The sequence below is a fragment of the Rattus rattus genome, chromosome 4 (genome assembly GCF_011064425.1).
Source record: "Rattus rattus isolate New Zealand chromosome 4, Rrattus_CSIRO_v1, whole genome shotgun sequence".
In the NCBI taxonomy this organism is placed as follows: domain Eukaryota; kingdom Metazoa; phylum Chordata; class Mammalia; order Rodentia; family Muridae; genus Rattus; species Rattus rattus.
The window spans coordinates 113712930-113731397 of NC_046157.1; the positions used below are offsets into that span (position 1 = coordinate 113712930).

The following is an 18468-nucleotide window of genomic DNA, read 5'->3' on the forward strand; positions in this document are numbered from 1 at the left end:
GGTCACAGCACCCGGTCAGGCAGCTCACAGCTATTCTCATCTCCAGCTGCACAGGTTCCGAGGCCTCTGGCCTCGGCGGGCACCGGGATGAACTCACATGCCTGTGTGCACACCACTCACGATTTACAATTATACACAGAGAGGGCTTGATTTAAAAAGCATTCGACACGGGGCCGGGGGGATGGCTCAGGGGATAAAGCACAAGGCATACAGGCATGACGGTCTGAGCTCAGATATAAAAATAAAGCCAGCTCACCTGGGGTGAGGTGTGACATGGAAACAGGCAAATCCCCAGAAGCTCATAGGCTTTTGAGCCAGGCTTATGAAACAGTAAACAAAGAGATCCTGCTCGGTCAGAAAGTGAGGACTCGAATCCTTAAGGTTGTCTGCTGACCTCCATATGCACACGCACACACACACACACACACACACACATACACACACACACACACACACAAGCGCACACATGAACACATGCACACATGCATGCACACACACGTGCACCCACACTAGCACACATACACACATACACACACGCACACATGCACACAAGCGCACACATGAACACATGCACACATGCATGCACACACACGTGTACCCACACTAACACACATACACACATGTACATGCGCACATACGGGTGTGGCGGGGATAGAGGGAGAGTTTCCATTCAACCAACACCCAACAACAGTAAGCTTTCCCTGAAGGCTCCTGACCTCCTGTCTAGGAGAACCATGCTTACCAGCGGTGCCAGAAGAAAATGATAAGAAAGTAATGTAGAGATGTCTTAGAGGTTAAGAGCACGGACTGCTCTTCTAGGGGTCCTGAGTTCAAATCCCAGCAACCACATGGTAGCTCACGACCATCTGATGCCCTCTTCTGGTGTGTCTGAAGACAGATACAGTGTACTTATATATAATATAAATAAATACATCTTTTTTTTTTTTAAAAAAAAAGGAATGAGTGTCAAGTCATGGCCACTGAGAGTACTGGGAGAAAGAAAGGAGAGAGGTCCCAACACACCAGCAGCCCTGGGGGATGGCAATAGAAAGGTCAGAATTACACAGGGTCCACAGATCTGTCTCGGTGCCATACAAGCAGGGACAGAGAGGCATTGTGGGAACGAACCCTGAGAACTTTAAGGCAGAACCAGGCAAACAGGTAAGGCTGTGCAGACAGGGCCAGGGATGAACGTTGTAGACATGGTTATTACATCAGGAGTGAAGGTGGCCATCAACATGTTGGTGATATTAGATATTCACAGATCTGAGAGCTTAGAAGCTGAGGTGAGCCCTGAGGGCTGAGGTCGGGAGCCTCTGGGCTGTGAGCAGGACTCATCTGTCTTCACCTCACACCTGCCACCCTGTCAGCAGCACCCCTCGCACCTCCCTCTGAGCATCCCCTCTTGGCCTCCAGTTTCCTGGCTTTCCTTCATACTGATGCCCTCTCACTGCAGAGTGAGCTCAGTCCTGTTTGCCGTTCTGCCAATGCGACCCATCCTCACCCTGCTTCATTGGCCTTCCAAGATCAGTCTGCCTCCTCAGGGGTTTTCTGACTCTCTCTGCCACATAACCCTTCCTCCTATCTCATTCCCCACCACACCAGCTCGCTTTACATCAGTTCTATCTGATAGAACAGCTCGGTTTAGCTGCTCCCCCTGCCCCCTCGCCATCTCCACAAGCAGCTCTATGACAGCGAGGATATCTCCTGTCTTACTTTGCTGTCCACCACCAGGACCTAGTACCCCGGCACCTAGCATGCTCTGAATAGATAGATGGAGGATGAGCGAGTGAACTAACCAAGCAAAAGAGAGGAATGTCAAGAAGAGCACTGTGCCAATAAACCACTAATGTCCTCTAAGCAAATGTCTCCCAAGACCTGAGCCTTTATCACGGTAGTTTCAATTAGAGTCATTGTTCAACGACTGCACTAGTTTAGCGGAATCTCTCTGGAGACCGCAGCAACAGCAGCAGAGGCGGCAGGGCGGCGGCGGCGGCGGCACAATTCACACATACGTTGAAAGACACTTTCCTTAAGGTAGGTGACCTTAAGAGGCATTCTCTGGCATTCCCATGGACACCTGACTTTTAATGCCACGTACGATAAGGAAACCCAGGCTACCTTGACCCCTGGGTCCTATCAGGGAAAAAGGAGCAAAGGAGCAAAGGTCATTTCCCTTGAGAAGACTGCATGACGTTCAAGACGTAGCCTGACCTCGCTGACCTCAGCTGTTCCAGCTTCCATGCACTGACCATGGCGATGACTCTCCCGGGGGTGTGCTTTCAGGGAGCAGGGAAGCCCTCCCCAGCCCTGGACACACTCTCAGGTACCCAAGATGTTTCTGTTCAAAAAAGTGCATTTCCACAAGCTGGACCAGTGCTGGCAGGACTTTGGAAGCTTCCGACCCAGGGCAGTGAGGTTTCTCTCTTCAGTGATGTCGATCTTCTTTCTCAGAACCAGCCTGAATGCTAGCTTGTCTTGGCACTTCCTTGTCTAAACTAATTCACTCTCTTCAAACTCAACTGTGTGAATGCAGCCGAAATAGCACACAAACAGGCCCATCCCACTTCCTGATAAGAGTCCTTGTTCTCCTCCGAAGCCTCACGAACCACACCCCAACTGACTTCACTTCTCCCAGAATTCTTGTCTTCCAAGCTCCCACAATAACGGATCCATAATCCCACCATAAATTCTGCTAACAGCACTCAAAGATTTTTTTTTTTAGCCCCACGTTTTAAATTCTTTCAGCACTATTTCCTCAAACCATTTCCAGAGGCTTGAGAATCACAGCGACAATTTATCACAGCAACGGCTCCACTTCTCAGACCAATTTTCAGTCTTCATCTTAACTCTTCTCCTGTTGCTAGGATATGAGGAAAAGAAAAGCATTCTAACAAAAGCAGCAGCGTAAGGAAGAAAGAGTTTATTCTGGCTCACTGCTCGAGGGGAAGTCAAAACAGCAGGAGCTGGAAGCAGATCGTCACATCCACAATTAGGAAGCAAAGAACAATGCTTGTGCACTGCGGCTCAGCTCGCTTTCTCCACTTACATCCTCGGTCCGGCATCGAGCCAAGGAATGGTGCCGCCCACAGTGGACAGTTCTTCCTACTGCAGTTGACACCATCAAGATAATCCCCCACAGGAGTACCTACAGGTCTATCTCTTGGGGAATTCTGGTGTCTGTCAAGTTAACAATTAACACCAATCATCATAGGATAGCTCCAACTTACAACTGACACCCCAGGGCAATGGTTAATAACAGTCCTTTTGCCCTCATGTACCCTGGGTAATAAATTATATATGATGACTCGTTGTAGAAGAAATAACAGCCACTAAAAGTTATCTATAATGACTCACTGTTGAGGAAATAATAACTACTGAAAGTTTATCTATAGTCAGAGATCATTATGTGAGCGCCACAAACTTAATGAAAACCCACCGAGAAACATTATTATATACTACAGTATAGTGTATATACTAACAAACACTAAAAAAACCAATAACTAAAACCACTAAACTAATAACCACTAACAAATAATACTATGCACTATAGTATCTATATGCTATATGTTAATATATTACTATACATGACATACTTCTATATACTATATACTACTATATTCTATTACTACAATATACTACTATATCCTGTGTACTGTATACTATATACTACTATATACTATATACCAAAAACAGCTAAGTGTCTAAACTTTGAAAATGGCAACTACAATGTGGGTGCTGGGTAGACGGGCAGCACAGGGTCTAATACTGCACTTCAAGTGTTACTACCACAGACAGACGGAAAGCCCAGGTCTGTTCTCTGACCTTCTCTATGGCTTGGTATGAACCGTGAACTACTTGTGTGATGTTCAAGATATCACACATTTCATGACATCAGGATAAGAGCCCCTTTGATGAATGGGTCAAAGTTACAGGGTCCCACCACACAGCCACATTCCCCACCAGCCTATGAATGTTCTGCACTGCCTAGGTTTACCTCAGCAACTCTGCAGCAGACCAGCCTGTAAGCCAAGCTCATGCCATCTCCACTGGGAATTAAATACCAAAGGCACTTCAGTATGCACAACTGACAACTTATTGGGCTTGTGATAAGAGGAAGCTTACAAGATTAGTGAGGTTTTTCTAAATTTGACAGGCAGATCGCTGGCACTCACCAGCCAGTCAAGCCCAAGCGATGCTGGAGGTTTCATGAGAGACCCTGTCTCAAATAATAAGGTGGAAGGCTAGAGAGACAGCTCAGCAGCCAGAAGCACACAGTATTCTCTCAGAGGACCCGAGTTCAGATCTTGGAACCCAGTCAGGTGGCTCACAACTGCCTGTAACTCTAGGGGATCCAATGCCCTCCTCCAGCCTCTGTAGGCACTGAATTCACATGTGCATAGCCACACACAGGCACACATGCACACATACAATTAAAAATAAATACGAGGGCTGGAGAGATGGCTCAGCGGTTAGAGCACTGACGGCTCTTCCAGAGGTCCTGAGTTCAATTCCCAGCAACCACATGGTGGCTCACAACCATAAGATCTGCTGCACTCTTTTTGGTGTATCTGAAGACAGCTACAGTGTACTTATATATAATAAATAAATAAATAAATCTTTTAAAAAATAAATAAATATGAAATAAGAGTGAAGAGCAAATGAGGAGAGCTGACAGTGACCTTGACAAGAATATACATATGTGTGTGCATCTATCTACTCACAGGAAAACATGTGCGAGCACACACAACACACACATGTAGACACACAGACACACACATAGGCACACACAGATACAGACACATATACTGACACAGATACGCACACAATGACACAGACATACACACTGACACACAGATACAGACACACATACACACACTGACAGACACATAGATACAAACGCACACAAAGACACACTCACAGATACACACACACACACACACTGACACACAGATACAAACACACACATAGACACACTCACAGATACATACATACATACACACACACACAGACATACACCAAGACAGACAGACATGCAGAAAGAGGAAAAAAAGCAAAGGATATGAGATCTAGCTATAGGGGAGAAAGGGGGAAAACCCTGAGATAAAATTCAAATTATGAGCTCTTACACCATAAATCTGAAGGTCATGTCCTCCAGCTTACCTTCCTTCAGCTGAAAGAATGTCAGGGAGAGTAAGGGAAGCCTAGCATCTAGCTGAGAACTGGGGCAACTCCTGAGACACTCAACTCTTTGTATACACAAAGTTTCTTAGGGGTGGGGGAGAGTTACTTTGGGTTACCAGCCAATGAGGCCATAGAAACTTGCACCAAAGCTTGGGGCTACAGAGTGAGTTCAGGTGACAGCTGGCCGCTTGCAGCTTGCCACCTGTGGAGAAGAAAACAAAGTAGCAAAGCCTTGCTTTTCCACCTGGCTTTTCACATTCCAGAACCCTCAGCCTGGCCTGACTCTTCAAGGAGCTGAGGCTCCGGGATGCAGAGCAAAGCTTGGGGGTGAGTAGCTCACCTTAAGGGTGGGGAAAGCACAGCAGCCATGGCTAAACTGAAGCCTGCCATTACCAAGTCTCAGACCCTGACCTATCAGAAAGTTCCTACGGAAGAGCTCGGATATCTGAGTCCACACCTTCTGGAAGCTCAGATACAGAAAGAGTAGGCTGGGATATTCAGGGATACCTAGGAAGATATTTAAAAACACAGAAAACAGCCCAAGAGGACCCTCAGTGGCCAAGCTGTCTTGTTAATTTGAATAAAGGGATTTTTGATATACCTACCTGGGTTCTTCTTTCCCCTAATAATCATATAAAACAATAAGCTTAAGATGGTGTGAACCTGTATCTATTTGTGTATCAAAAGCGGGTGGGAACAGGAAGTTCTGCTTAAGGTCTGAAGTAAGCCACAGGAATGAAATAGGAGAACAAGGAAATGAAGAGCAGGGGTTGGGGATTTAGCTCAGTGGTAGAGTGCTTGCCTAGGAAGCGCATAAGGTCCTGGGTCGGTCCCCAGCTCGAAAAAAAAAAAAAAAAAAAAAAAAAAAAAAAAAAGGAAATGAAGAGCAGTGCAGAGCTCACTCAACAAACTGGACTGGGGGCTGCGGATATGGCTGGGTTGGTGGAGTGCTTACCCTGAAGCCCACCCTGAAGGTTTCATTCCCAACACCACCAGCACCCGGGATGCTGGGACAGGAGAATCAACATAAGTCCTAAGGCAATGTGGGCTTACACAGTGGGTAAGTTCAGGACCACCAGAGAAGGGCCTGAGAGATGGCCTGGTAGCTAAAAGCTCATATATTCCACTTGCAAAGGACCTAACGTTGGCTTCCAGATCCCAACAGCAGCTCACAATCACCTAAACTTTTCTTTCTCCTGGAAATAATTGTTGTCTCTGAGGCTCACTGCCTTGTCTACCACCCTAGGCCCAGTCCTGGCGGCTTCTAGCCTCAGTACAACCTAATCTAGGTCGAGAATGCTTTCCAACTCTGAGACTTGCTGCTGAGTAAGATAACCCTTTCTTGTTCTTTAATGACTGATTCAATCTGGCCTCTCTCTCTCTCTCTCTCTCTCTCTCTCTCTCTCTCTCTCTCTCCCTCTCTCTCCTTCACTCTCTTTTCATGAGAGTTCAGCATATCCGAGTCTTTCAAATCTTTCACTTTGACTGCCACTCAATTAGACCTCACTTTCAAACATGGCTGCTTCTTAAACTTCATTTTGAGAGTAAAGGTATGTACTAAGGGTGTGTCTGCATTCCAGCCACAGGGATTAAAGGTGTTTGCCAAGGGTTGAGCCACACCACACTTAGAAACAAAATCTCAGTGTCCACAGTGTAATCAAATATCCTGCAACACTTTCTAGTGCCACACCCTCTTCTGACCTATGCTGGTTCCCACACAGGCACACAAGCATACACATAAATATATATTATACAACAATTTATATTGCATATAAAGGGAAAAAGATACATGCATATTTATGGAAAAGGGCCTCATTAGAATCAATCCCCTCTGTGTGTGTGTGTGTGAGTGTGTGTGTGTGTGTGTGTGTGTGTGTGTGTGAGAGAGAGAGAGAGAGACAGAGAGACAGAGAGAGAGAGACAGAGAGACAGAGAGACAAACACACACGCCATTTTCTAGGAAGTAAAATGTAGGCCAGATAAGACAATGACACTTTCTGCCCCAAACTCCTCCAGGGTCCCTATGACCTCCTATCTACCCAGGTCACTTCCTGTTCTCATCTATTCTTTGTATTGTTGGTCCTCTGCTGCTGGGTCACACAGGTCACCAGTTAGCCCTCTACCTCGAGGGCACACATAGGTCCAATCCAGCATCTATATGGGAGTGAAACCTTCCCCTTTATTTCTATCTCCATTTGGAACAGCTCAGAGTCACTTCCAGTAAGAAGCTTTGCCAGACTCCCCTTGGGAAGGAGCTGCTTCTAGAAGATGTCTCAGACATCCAGCCCCAGGCATAGGTGAGTGAGTGACTGCCTCCCAACACTCACCCTTCATTCCTACCTCTTTCCTTCAGGGAAACAGGCTGTGTTTTCCTCCTGTTCACCTTCTTATCACTCAGCGTCAGAGCAGACAGACAGCATTCTGCACACATGAGAAAGGCAGGCAGGAGGCTAAACACAAACTTCATGAAGAAATGAAACATAAGACCGGCTTCCTTCTGAGAAGGGCCACGAGAAAACTCCAGCAATTTCCAGGTAGAGTGTCCAGAGTCTTGTCACCTAAGGCAGGGAAAAGTCACATTTGCCTGGTACCTAGCTGTTCTTGTGGGAGTCTAGCCAAAACCCATTTCCTCTGCCTAACAAGGAAGTGTTCAGACAAGGGCAAAGTAAGGCAGGGTCTTTAAAATAACACCAATAATGCCAAGTCTATGCTGAAGTGTCCAGTAGCAGAGTTAATTTTTTGGTTTAGAAAACTGTGCTCTGGGGCCAACTTGGTTGCTTAATGGGTAAAGTCATATGCTGCCACGCCTAGTGCCCTGAGTTCAATCCCCACAGCCCACGTGCTGGAAGGAGAGCCGACTCCTGACCGCCGCACGTGCACACACACTAAGAAAGAAAATGTTTAAAATGTGTCCTCTAAGTTGTTATAATGGTGGGTGGGGCTGTGGGGGAGTGTGAAGGAACTCTGTAGACTAGGTTTTATAAATTGGTTGCAAATAGAAAATCATTTTGCACTAAAAATGCTTCAAGCAAGCAGCGGTTGCTTGCTGTTCAACTTTACCTCTATACTGCATTTCCACCCCCTCCCCCTCCCCCTCTCCTCCAGTGCAGCAGGGTGGGAGTTTGTGTGGGACAGGCTAGACAATTAGACCCAGGTTGAGCCTGACCAAGCCCAGCACTCATTAGATATGCAACGGACTCAACAACCATGGGATACTACAACCGCCAGGCTCACCTTCAGTTTCTCCTTCTACTCTGCTCTACTTCTCTTGCTCAGTAAGAATTTTTAAAAAATCCAGGGGAGAGGAGCTAGCTCAGTCAGTTAAGTACTAGTCTTGGGAACACAAGGACCAGAGCTGAATCTTCAGAAACCACACTGGGGAGGCAGAGATCAGAGAATACCTGGGTCTCTAGCCTACTAGGCAAGCTCCAGTAAGAGAATGTCTTTTCTAAAAAGTGACTTGTTTCCAAAAACCATACCCTAGGTTATTCACGGCCTGCACTTTCACACACACACACACACACACACACACACACACACACACACACACACACACACACACACACTGAAAAGAAAAAAGCTTTAATTGAGAGGCTGGAGAAATGGCTCATGCTAAGAACAGTTGTCATGCTTTAAGAGGATTCAAGTTTGGTTCCCAGCAACAATACTGAACAAATCACATCCCCTTGTAACTCCAGCTTCGGAGGATCTGACACTCTCTTCTGGCCTCCAGAGAGTTCTCACATGGCATATGTGTACACGGATACATGCAAGCATACACATAAATTAAATATTAAACAAAAAATTAACTGTTTTTGTTTACAAGTAGAAGAGACAGCTTTTGGAGCTAGAGAGTTGACTCAGCAGTTAAGAGCACTGGCTGCTCTTCCAGAGGTCCTGAGTTCAATTCCCAGCAACCACATGGTGGCTCACAATCATTTGTAATGGGATCCGATGTACTATTCTGCTGTGTCTGAAGACAGCTACAGTGTACTCATGTACATAGAGTAAATAAATCTTTAAAAAAAAAAAAAAGAAAAGAAAGACAGCTTTCAAATAAAATGCTCCAATGTTCACAATGTGTCCCCTCTTAACATCTTCTCTACCAGGACGCATGTTTTCTGCTGGGCCTGATGACTACACAGCCAAGACCGGAGGTTTGCAGAAGCAACAGGTGCATAGGAGAGCTCTCAAAGTCAAACAGCCAACATTGACCTCTGAAAGAACCACAATTTGAATGGTTGGGAGCTGGATGTATTCTCCAGGGCATTGCAGTACCTGAACAATAAAGCAATAAACAACCCATAAAGCAATCAGAGGGGAGCAGAAGGGGGTCCTGGAGCAACTATGTAACCAGGGAGAGGATAAGCAACACCAGAGGCGGCAACATCTAAGGAGCCAGCAAGACCTTAATAACAGAGCCCAGCCAAAGAAGTCAGCAGCTCCGGGAAGGTAGGAGACCCAGCACCCAGAACCACTAAGATCCATTCACCTGAAATGACTAGTAGCCATCAGAAAATAAATAAAAAGAAAAACATGGAGGTGTGCAAACAAACAGGAAGGCCCACACATCTGAAAAAGGCAGGAAACGGAAACTACCATTGAGTGTTGCCAGAAGATGGTTTGCAGGGTTTGCTCCAACTTGAAGGGGACTAGAGAGAGCTCAGTAGTTAGGGGCATGGACTGCTCTTCCAGAGAACCTAGGTTCAATTTCCAGCATCACACAGCGATTCACAGCTATCTGTAACTGCAACTCCAAAAAATCCAATGCCTTCTTCTAGCCTGCAGGATCCAGATGTGCGTGCAGTACACAGACCATACATGCAGCCAAAATCCCATGCACATAAAATAATGAGTAGACAGGAAGGAAAGGCAGAGTGTATCAATACCATGCAACACTCAGAAGGCAGAGGCAGCCAGATTTTGAGGTCAAGGTTAGCTCGGTCTACAGAGAGAGTTCCGAGGTCAGCCAGCCAGAGCTACAGAGTGAGAACTTACCTCAAAATTACACTGACAAAAACAAAAGAACTTAGCAACACTGTAGTAAGTATCAAATCCCAATAGGAGGAGAGAATTTTAAGAACAAAACTAGAGTTGAAAGTACAAGACAAGGAAAATAAAAGGGAGCCTCCCAAAGGGCCATTTTATGTATCAATTTGGCTAGATTAAGAGACCCCAGAGAGCTGAAAAAACGCTACTTGCAGTGTATCCACCTGTTTCCGGGAGAGATTCCCACTTGAACTGATAAAGGGAGGAGAGGGGAGCAGCTTGACCAATGTGCTTCTGCTTCGTATACAGGACCACTGTACACTGATCCCTTTGCCTGGAGAAGTAATGCGGGGCAGAGAGAAGCAAGTCTCTTTCCAAGCAAGAACATTCTGCCTTTGGACTTCCTGGTTCTCGGACCTTCCGGCTTAGACAGGGATGGGAGCTTACCCTACTCTTAGGGATTTGGACTTTTACTAAATTAATACCAGTGGCTGGATGCACTGACATCAGGTGACTCCTGGGACTTCCTGTCCACTATAGTCTCAGGAGCCAATTCTTATAGTTAAGCTCCCTAGGCTTCACTTTAGATCCTAAATGTCTCTTAAAGGTCTTCACAGTAAAACCTTGTCCCCACTGATGGGCTCTTTAGGAGGCAGGGCCTAGAGAGAGGAAGCTCAAAGTCAGACACCAGGACCCCAGCCCTTCTTCTCTTTGCTTGGAGGGAGGAGTTTAGGAGGCTTGTTTTTATTTTTGAGACAGTCTTGATGTGCAGTCCAGTCTGGCCTTGAACTCACAGGGATCCTTCTGCTCCAGCTTCTCTACGGCTGGAACTATGGTCATGCAACACCAAGTTCCTGTCCTAGCTTCCTGCCTGCAATGAAGTGACAGGCCACGTTCACCTTACATTCCACACCACAGGCTGAAAGGCAACAGGACAAAAAAAGACCCTGAACCCAGACCTCTGAAACCACATTACAATCTCACTTTCTCAGACGTCACAGAAAACTAGCACATCTCATATGTAAAATAGAGAAAAACATTTCACCAGAGAGTTTTAGATATGAACATATATGTACATTGACTGTACATACACTTCCTATAGAGATGCCCAATACAACAGCAGACATGAGCAGAATAAAGAATTAGCAAACTCAAGCTAGATCAACAGAGGTAACGTAAGCTGAACAACAATGCCTCAGAAAAGGGAACCCCAAAGGTCACACTGTGGTGCATGCGTGTAATAGGAACAAGAGGAGAAGAGGGAAAAAAAAGTTAGAAAAATGCTCTATCAAATCAATTTATTTAAAAACAAGATACTTAGTAAGTATTCAGCCTTGATTTGATAGAGCATTTTTCTAACTTTTTTTTCCCCTCTTCTCCTCCTCTTGTTCCTAAGTATCCAGGGATCTCAAAAAAGAAAAAAAAGGGGTGGGGGAGGTTAACACAGACTCCAATTTATACTGTGCGAAAATGATAGAAGGTTAAACAGACAATCGTCTAGAGAGCAGTGAGAGAGAGCACGATACAACATCTATGAGAGCATCCAAACAGGTCAATAGCCAGCTGACTCAGCAGGGATAACACACAGGCACACAGGCACGCAAGCACACACACACACACACACACACACACACACACACACACACACACACACACCACACATCAGGAGCCATTCAAAACCACAACAAAAACCAAGACTCTCCAGTCCACGAAAGACGCCTTTCCAAATGAAGTTGGGAGCTGGAGAGGCACAGCGGTGAAGAGCATTTGCTGTTCTTGCCAAGGATGGGCATTTGGACCCCAGCAACCACACGGCAGCTCACGACTGTCTACAAACCAGTCTCAGGGGCTTTGGTGCTCTCTCCTGGCCTCAGGCACCAGGCACGCACACAGTGCACATACATAAATTCAAGCAAACACTCACATACATAAAATAAAAATAAAAAATTAAAATGTACATACTGCCCTTGCAAAGGTCTTTCTTGAGTTCAGTTCTCAGCACCCAGTCAGTCTGCTCAAAATCACCTGTCATTCTGGTTCCAGGGATCTGATGCCCCTTTCTAGCCTCTGTGGGCACCCACACTTGAGGACAAATACATACATACAGACAGACAGACAGACAGACGCACACACACTTTTTAAAAATCTTGTTTAAAAATGAAGAATCAAATAAAAATAGTCTAGAATAAAGAAAAACAGAATCCATTACTAGCTGATCCACCTAACTAGAAATCACAAAGGGCATCCTCTAGTCTGACAAAAAAAAAAAAATTACCTCAGAAGATAATTCAAATAACCCACAAAGAGCACTAGTAATTATGCAACTATAAGAGACACTATGAATATCTGTCTCTTTTTATTAAGCAATTTTAAGTATATAAAATAACAGACATAATTATTGCTGGGCCTGTAATGTTGGGAAATGCATGAGTAACTGCCAGTAACAGCACAAGGGGGGTGGGGGATAAGTGGTGATCAAACTTCCGCAGGCCGAGGAAGGAAAGACAGATGGTAACATAATTGTAACAATACATAATGGCAGATGTGAGATCATAATTACAGTGCATTGTTGGGTTTGTAACATTAATAGATGTAAATATATGTAACAATAATTCCAGGCAGAAAGGGTAAAAGTATACAGAGGTACCAAGGGCTAGAATTTCTTTTTTAATGTTAATTGTGCACGTGAGTTCATGAGAGCGGAGGAGCGCATATGTGGGGGTCAGAGACCAACTCTGAGGAGCTGGGTCTCTCCATGCACCTTTGTTTGGGTTCAGGGGATTGGACCATACTCACCAGGCTTGTGTGGCAAAGCCTTTGCCCACTGACCCATCTTATTGGCCAACAAGTAACATTACTATATTAGATTAAAATTAAGAAAATAAAGTCTAAAGTTGAGTTTGAGATGCTTATATACACATACATGTATAACCTAGAAACAGTGAAAAAATATAAATTAATTTTAATTGCTACATTAGAACTTGATTAATGAGAGAAATGTAGAGGGAAAGGACATAAAAGCTGGAGAACAAAAAAATTAGAATAAATCTAAGTATATCAAAAGTAGCATTAGATACGAATGAACCCACAAAACATCTATAAGATGGTCATCAGACTGGGTGAAGAGGTCTAACCATATGCTGTGTAGAGACAGACTGTAGCTCCAGACACACACAGATAAAAATAAAACAATGAAATACGATGTATCACGGTTCAGCCACTTTGACAGTCTGATGTTCCTCAAATGACTAAGCGGAGTTACCACAGGACTCAGAAATTCCACTTTTCAACAGATTCCCCCAAAGAAAACCTAAGACAAGTTCCTGTTCATTATCACAAACAGCAGAAAGGCACAGACAGCCCAAATATCCATCAGGGACAAACACCAACTTGTTACATTTGTACATAGGCATCATTAGGGACTGAAAAGATGGCTCAGTGGGTAAAGTGCTTGCTCTGTAAGCTGCAGGACTGGTTCTGGATCACAGCACCTACAGAGAAGCCAGGCATTGTAACAGTGTCTATAACCCCAGCAGTGGAGTGGGGCAGATAGCTGGATCCCTGGGGCAGCCAGGGACTCAAAAACAAGGCGGAGAGGACCAATTCAGTACAAGCATTAGAGTGTGGCCGAACTTCCGAGAAGCTCATATTCCTAGCAGGGTATGCAGGGTAGCTCAGTCACCTGTAACTCCAGCTCCCAAGGAGCCAATGTTCTCTTCTGGCCTCTCCACACATGTACACATGCGGACACACAAAAATAAATTTAAAAAAATCAATAGCGGAAGATACAGTCGTCAAACCTGTGTCCTACACACATGCCTGTATACATAAGTGCACAGACACGCAGACGAAACACATGTGCACATGGTAGATAGGCGCACGTACACACCATTCATTTGAAAAAAAAAAAAGAGAGAAAAGGCTGTTCTATGCCACATCACAGTTAGACCTGAGCATGCTAACTGGGGGGGAAAAAAAACAGTCACCAAAGACCACACATTACACAGCTCCACTTGTGAAGAAGTTCTGAAAAGGGAAATCCATAGGCAGGAAGTGGATTCGCGATAGCATAGGGCTGGGAGGAGAGATGCTTCGATAACTAATAGCTACGGGACTCTCACCAGTGGCCTTATGACTATTCGGCAAGTCCTCCATCACTCAGCTAAATCCCCACCACAGCGAGTTAACCATTTTTAGTGTAGACACCCTACCCCAAATGAATCATTACTGATCAGTACACTCAGTGGTTGAAGTGTTTAGTGTGCAAATTATAACTCGATAAAGCTGTTTTAAAACTCTCCAGACACATTCTTGCTGAAGCTATCACTGCACAGGCGTTGTGTGTTAGGGGTGTTGACAAGCATGTGGCCCTGAGTCAGGCATGTGGACACAGTCCAACCCGGTGCAGTGATCTGTGATACTTGGTTTTCCGGTTTTCTGCATTGTGTTTGACCATGGGGAAAGTTCAATGATGCGCTATCCACACCAGCACATGACACTCGGAATCATTCTGGTCCTATTCTCCCAATACCCGCCTACAACTTTCCCATCCCATTCCAGGGACTTGAAATTCTCTCTCGTGTTTTATGTGGGAATCCAGTATGCCCTGATGAACTGGCTCCCTGCCCTGGATCCCAGATTCCTCTCAGCCTGTGCCAATTTCATGGGCTAGCTCTGATTCTTCCAAGTAGTGAATGTAGACTATACCAAACTAGCACCCCTATGGAGCTGTACACGGTGTAGCCCCCGTGAGCCTGTCAAAAAGAGCAGCTCCTAATTACAGAGTGTGCATGTCCTATTCCCTTTCAGAAATCAGTTCTGCACCCGATGTGCCCACTTCTGGCCTGGCTTTCATACTGTCCCTACTCTATAAAGTGCCATGAAGAATCACGAGCCTCTGCCCGCACTGTTCTGGGCAGCAAACCTTTAGCTAGGAGCATGAGTTCCAAGTTACCTCTGCTACAGAATGAGCACATGGCCTAGCTAGCTAGCTAGCATCTCTACCACCCTGCTTTGATGTCTCCAACTTCAGAGCAGAGGCGGTAACGCCCCTGGAGTCATGAGGTCTAAGCAGCTGATGTATAAGGAACAGGACAAGTGCTCTTATTATCTCTCTTTCCTCCAGATGACCATACCATATTTGTTGCCAGTTCCTGCTCAAAGGCATGAAGATTCTTCTCGCTCTTTATTTTCATGGTTTCTAATATCTCGTTCTAGGCGTGGGACAGACATATGTAAAGGACCATATATAAGGGATCATGCATCCAGGTATATATAAAGGACCACACATCCAGTTATATATAAGAGGCCATACATCTAAGTATATGTAAGGAACCATGGTTGTATGTAAGGGACTATATATATGGGTATTTATAAGGGATCATACATCCAGGAATATGTAAAGAATGAATGAAAAATTCTGCTTCAATTAGTCCAGCAGTGTCAGGGATTTTAGAAAGCTTTCAAAATAAAAACCAAAGTACATGGTCCCTAGAAATACTAGACTGAATATGTGGAATCAAGTCTCCCTTGGAAATTCCAGGCTGTCTCACTGCCTGAACTAGAAAGAATTCAAACACTCAACAGTTAGAGTGGCCACAGACGGCAGCAATCAACACAGGGGCTTTACGCAAGCAAACAGAAGACCTGGGTAGACCCCTGAGCCTGAGCAAAACAAAGCAGAAAACCAGCATGGGGAAGACTGCACAGCCGCTCGGAGGGCTATGGTCGAGGGCCCTGACTACACACGGCACTGCAAGGTGAAGGCACCTCTTCTATCCCAGTTCCCCTCCGTGCTAAAGATAATCATATAATCATAAATCGTAATTAATGGAGCTTTAAGAAAAATTGCTAGTAATGCTAAGACCTAAGAAACGAGGTCCAAAGCTGGGACTCACTGGGGAGAGCCAAGTTTCTGTATTACTAGAACTCTCCCAAGAAGTAAGGTCCTTGAGAGGAAAAAGAAAAACCCCAAGTACTTGTGTTATGGTCAGTTTTCTTAACGGTGAGTCATTAGCTTTATTTATGTCAAGAACAATCATCTCTTTGACTCGAACTATTCTAATTATGTCCTCATTAGGTGCAATCAAGAACTGAAACCAAGCCAGCGAGAAGGCTCAGTGAGTTAGGGTGATTGCCCACAAGCCTATGCCCTGAGTTCCATACCCAGGACCCAAAATGGTGGAAAGAGTGAGCCAACTTCTGAAAACTAACTTCTTGACATCCAAATTATGCCAAGGTGGCACACAGGCAAAATAACTAAATGAATACAATGTATTTCTAAAAGGATTTTAAGTTGAGACTTTAAAAGCATACCCAAAGAACTTGCCCTTGGCAAAATTTTCACCTGTATTTCTCCAGTGCCTAGGCTAGAGCTCAACTCAGAGAAAGACAGAAAGTAGGAAAAAATGTAAGACTTATCTACAGCATTAAGTATGTTTCTCTTCTACTTCTATTTATCGTATACGAGCAGATGCATGTAGCTACGATTCAAATGTATACAGTATGTATGCTCAGAGAGGTATGTATTACTAACACAGGTATATAGATACAAATGCACAGGAAAGCAATTATCTTCATGGGCGAGGAAGGCAATGTCAACAAGACAAGCTTCAAATACCCCAGGTGATAAACACAGATCTAATGATGACCATGCACCCTCCCCAACACTTCCCCCTTTCCCTACCATCAGTGCTTCTTAAATCAGTGCCAGAAAGAGAAAATAAGAAACAAAACAAAAAGAACAAAAGACCATCACCCCTTTGAGCAATTCTGATCAACATACAACAGTTCTAGAGTCTACACGCAATTACAATTTACGAAACTTCTAATATTCCAATGAGAATTTCTCCTCGTTACTGAAGGAGCAATCTGTTGAGGCGTGCAGGTCCAGTCATTAGCTACACATTACCAAGTCAGGACCTCAGCTAGTATGTGTTTCCTGAAGGCCCTGAACACCCCCTTCTAAGTGTTTTCTATAACACTTTTGGCTTACAAAACTTTGGTTTGGCACACTGAAGCTTTGATTGTGATGACTGGTTTTTTAAAAAGGCAAAAGGCAAAAAAAAAAGTCTTTGCTAAACAATGTAGCTTTCCAAAGTGTGGTCATAAGATACTGAAACAAACCAGCCCAAGTTAGAAGACTGTAAACAAACCGGCCCAAGTTAGAAGTCTGCACCGGTCTATCTAAGAAAACTGTTTCATTTTTGTATCAAAAGAGGCCGCCAGATCAAAGACTGAGGTGTGCGCTGCCCCACCTGCAGGCTCAACCTATTTCCACAGGCTCACCCCTGCTGGCAGGGTGCACTCTGTCACCACCGTGGTTCAGGGACCTCCTCCTTACCTTTCCCATTTTGCCATGTGGTATACCAGGACAGGGTAAGGAAGGACGTGACAAACACCAGCGCAGTGGCCACAGTTCCATTTCGGAGCCTCATCTCATTTCACCATCACACTGGTTCACAAGTTGGCAACAGCAAGCAAGACCAGTCTCTCTCCAGCCCCAAGTCAACAGAAGGCAGAACGCCTTGGACCCGGGCCAAAAACAAAGCAATTGATGATTGAGGTTCACTTCAGATGCTGGGCAGAAGGTGTCAAGCAGCAAAGCAAGCGTGGGTATTGCTATTCCAGATTGTCTTCGCGGTTTTCAGAGGCTGAGGGCTAAGGGCTGCTGTTTCTTTTTCTTCTTCCTGTCAGGGAAAGAAGAGAAAGGAAAACTAACTAAATAATGCAAAACAGAGGTTTCTCCATTTATTATTCAGTGTCAGAGGCAGACTTTTGTCAAGGCTAAACTGTACTTATGAAGACCATCCCCATATTAAAATGATTTTTTTTTTAATAGCAGAACTATAATTCCTCCAAGGAAACAAGCTTCAAACTGTATTTCCTCCTGGCTGGTTTTGTCTGTGGAAAACATAAAAAAATTATGGTTGCTCATTTAAAGGGAGTTGTGGGGCTCACAGATTCCCAAAGTGATCTCTAACAACTGAGCCTAGAGCTTCACTGCTCCCAGTTATTATTCAGCTGCACAACAGCAAGCAATGGTTAAGAAAATAAATAAAAATAAGGGAATGTCCAGCCCTGGCTTATGACATAACTTAAATGCCCCCAGCATGCCTCTTTTCATCCACGCCTCCGAGTTTCATCTATGAAATAAGAAAGCAATGGGCCCTGGTGTCCCACATATCACAAATCACAAAAAGCTTACGACTGCCATTATCCTCATCTTAAGTTTTAGAGAGAAAGCTGGAAATATTTAGGCATTCAGAAGAGGCCCATCATCCCATTGGGTTCTTA

At 44.8% G+C, this 18468-nt stretch overlaps 1 protein-coding gene across 4 annotated transcripts in view; it reads right to left on the bottom strand.

Annotated features, from left to right (window-relative positions):
• The window catches only part of Mgat4a (alpha-1,3-mannosyl-glycoprotein 4-beta-N-acetylglucosaminyltransferase A), an 89259-nt gene extending 71376 nt beyond the window's left edge, over nucleotides 1–17883 (bottom strand). For all 4 annotated transcript variants that reach the window (XM_032900951.1, XM_032900948.1, XM_032900949.1 and 1 more), the window contains exon 1: nucleotides 17516–17883. In XM_032900951.1, coding sequence (XP_032756842.1) covers nucleotides 17516–17609 — 94 coding nt within the window. In that variant the 5' untranslated portion in view covers nucleotides 17610–17883. The remainder of the gene's footprint in view (nucleotides 1–17515) is intronic.
• Nucleotides 17884–18468: the final 585 nt, after the last annotated feature.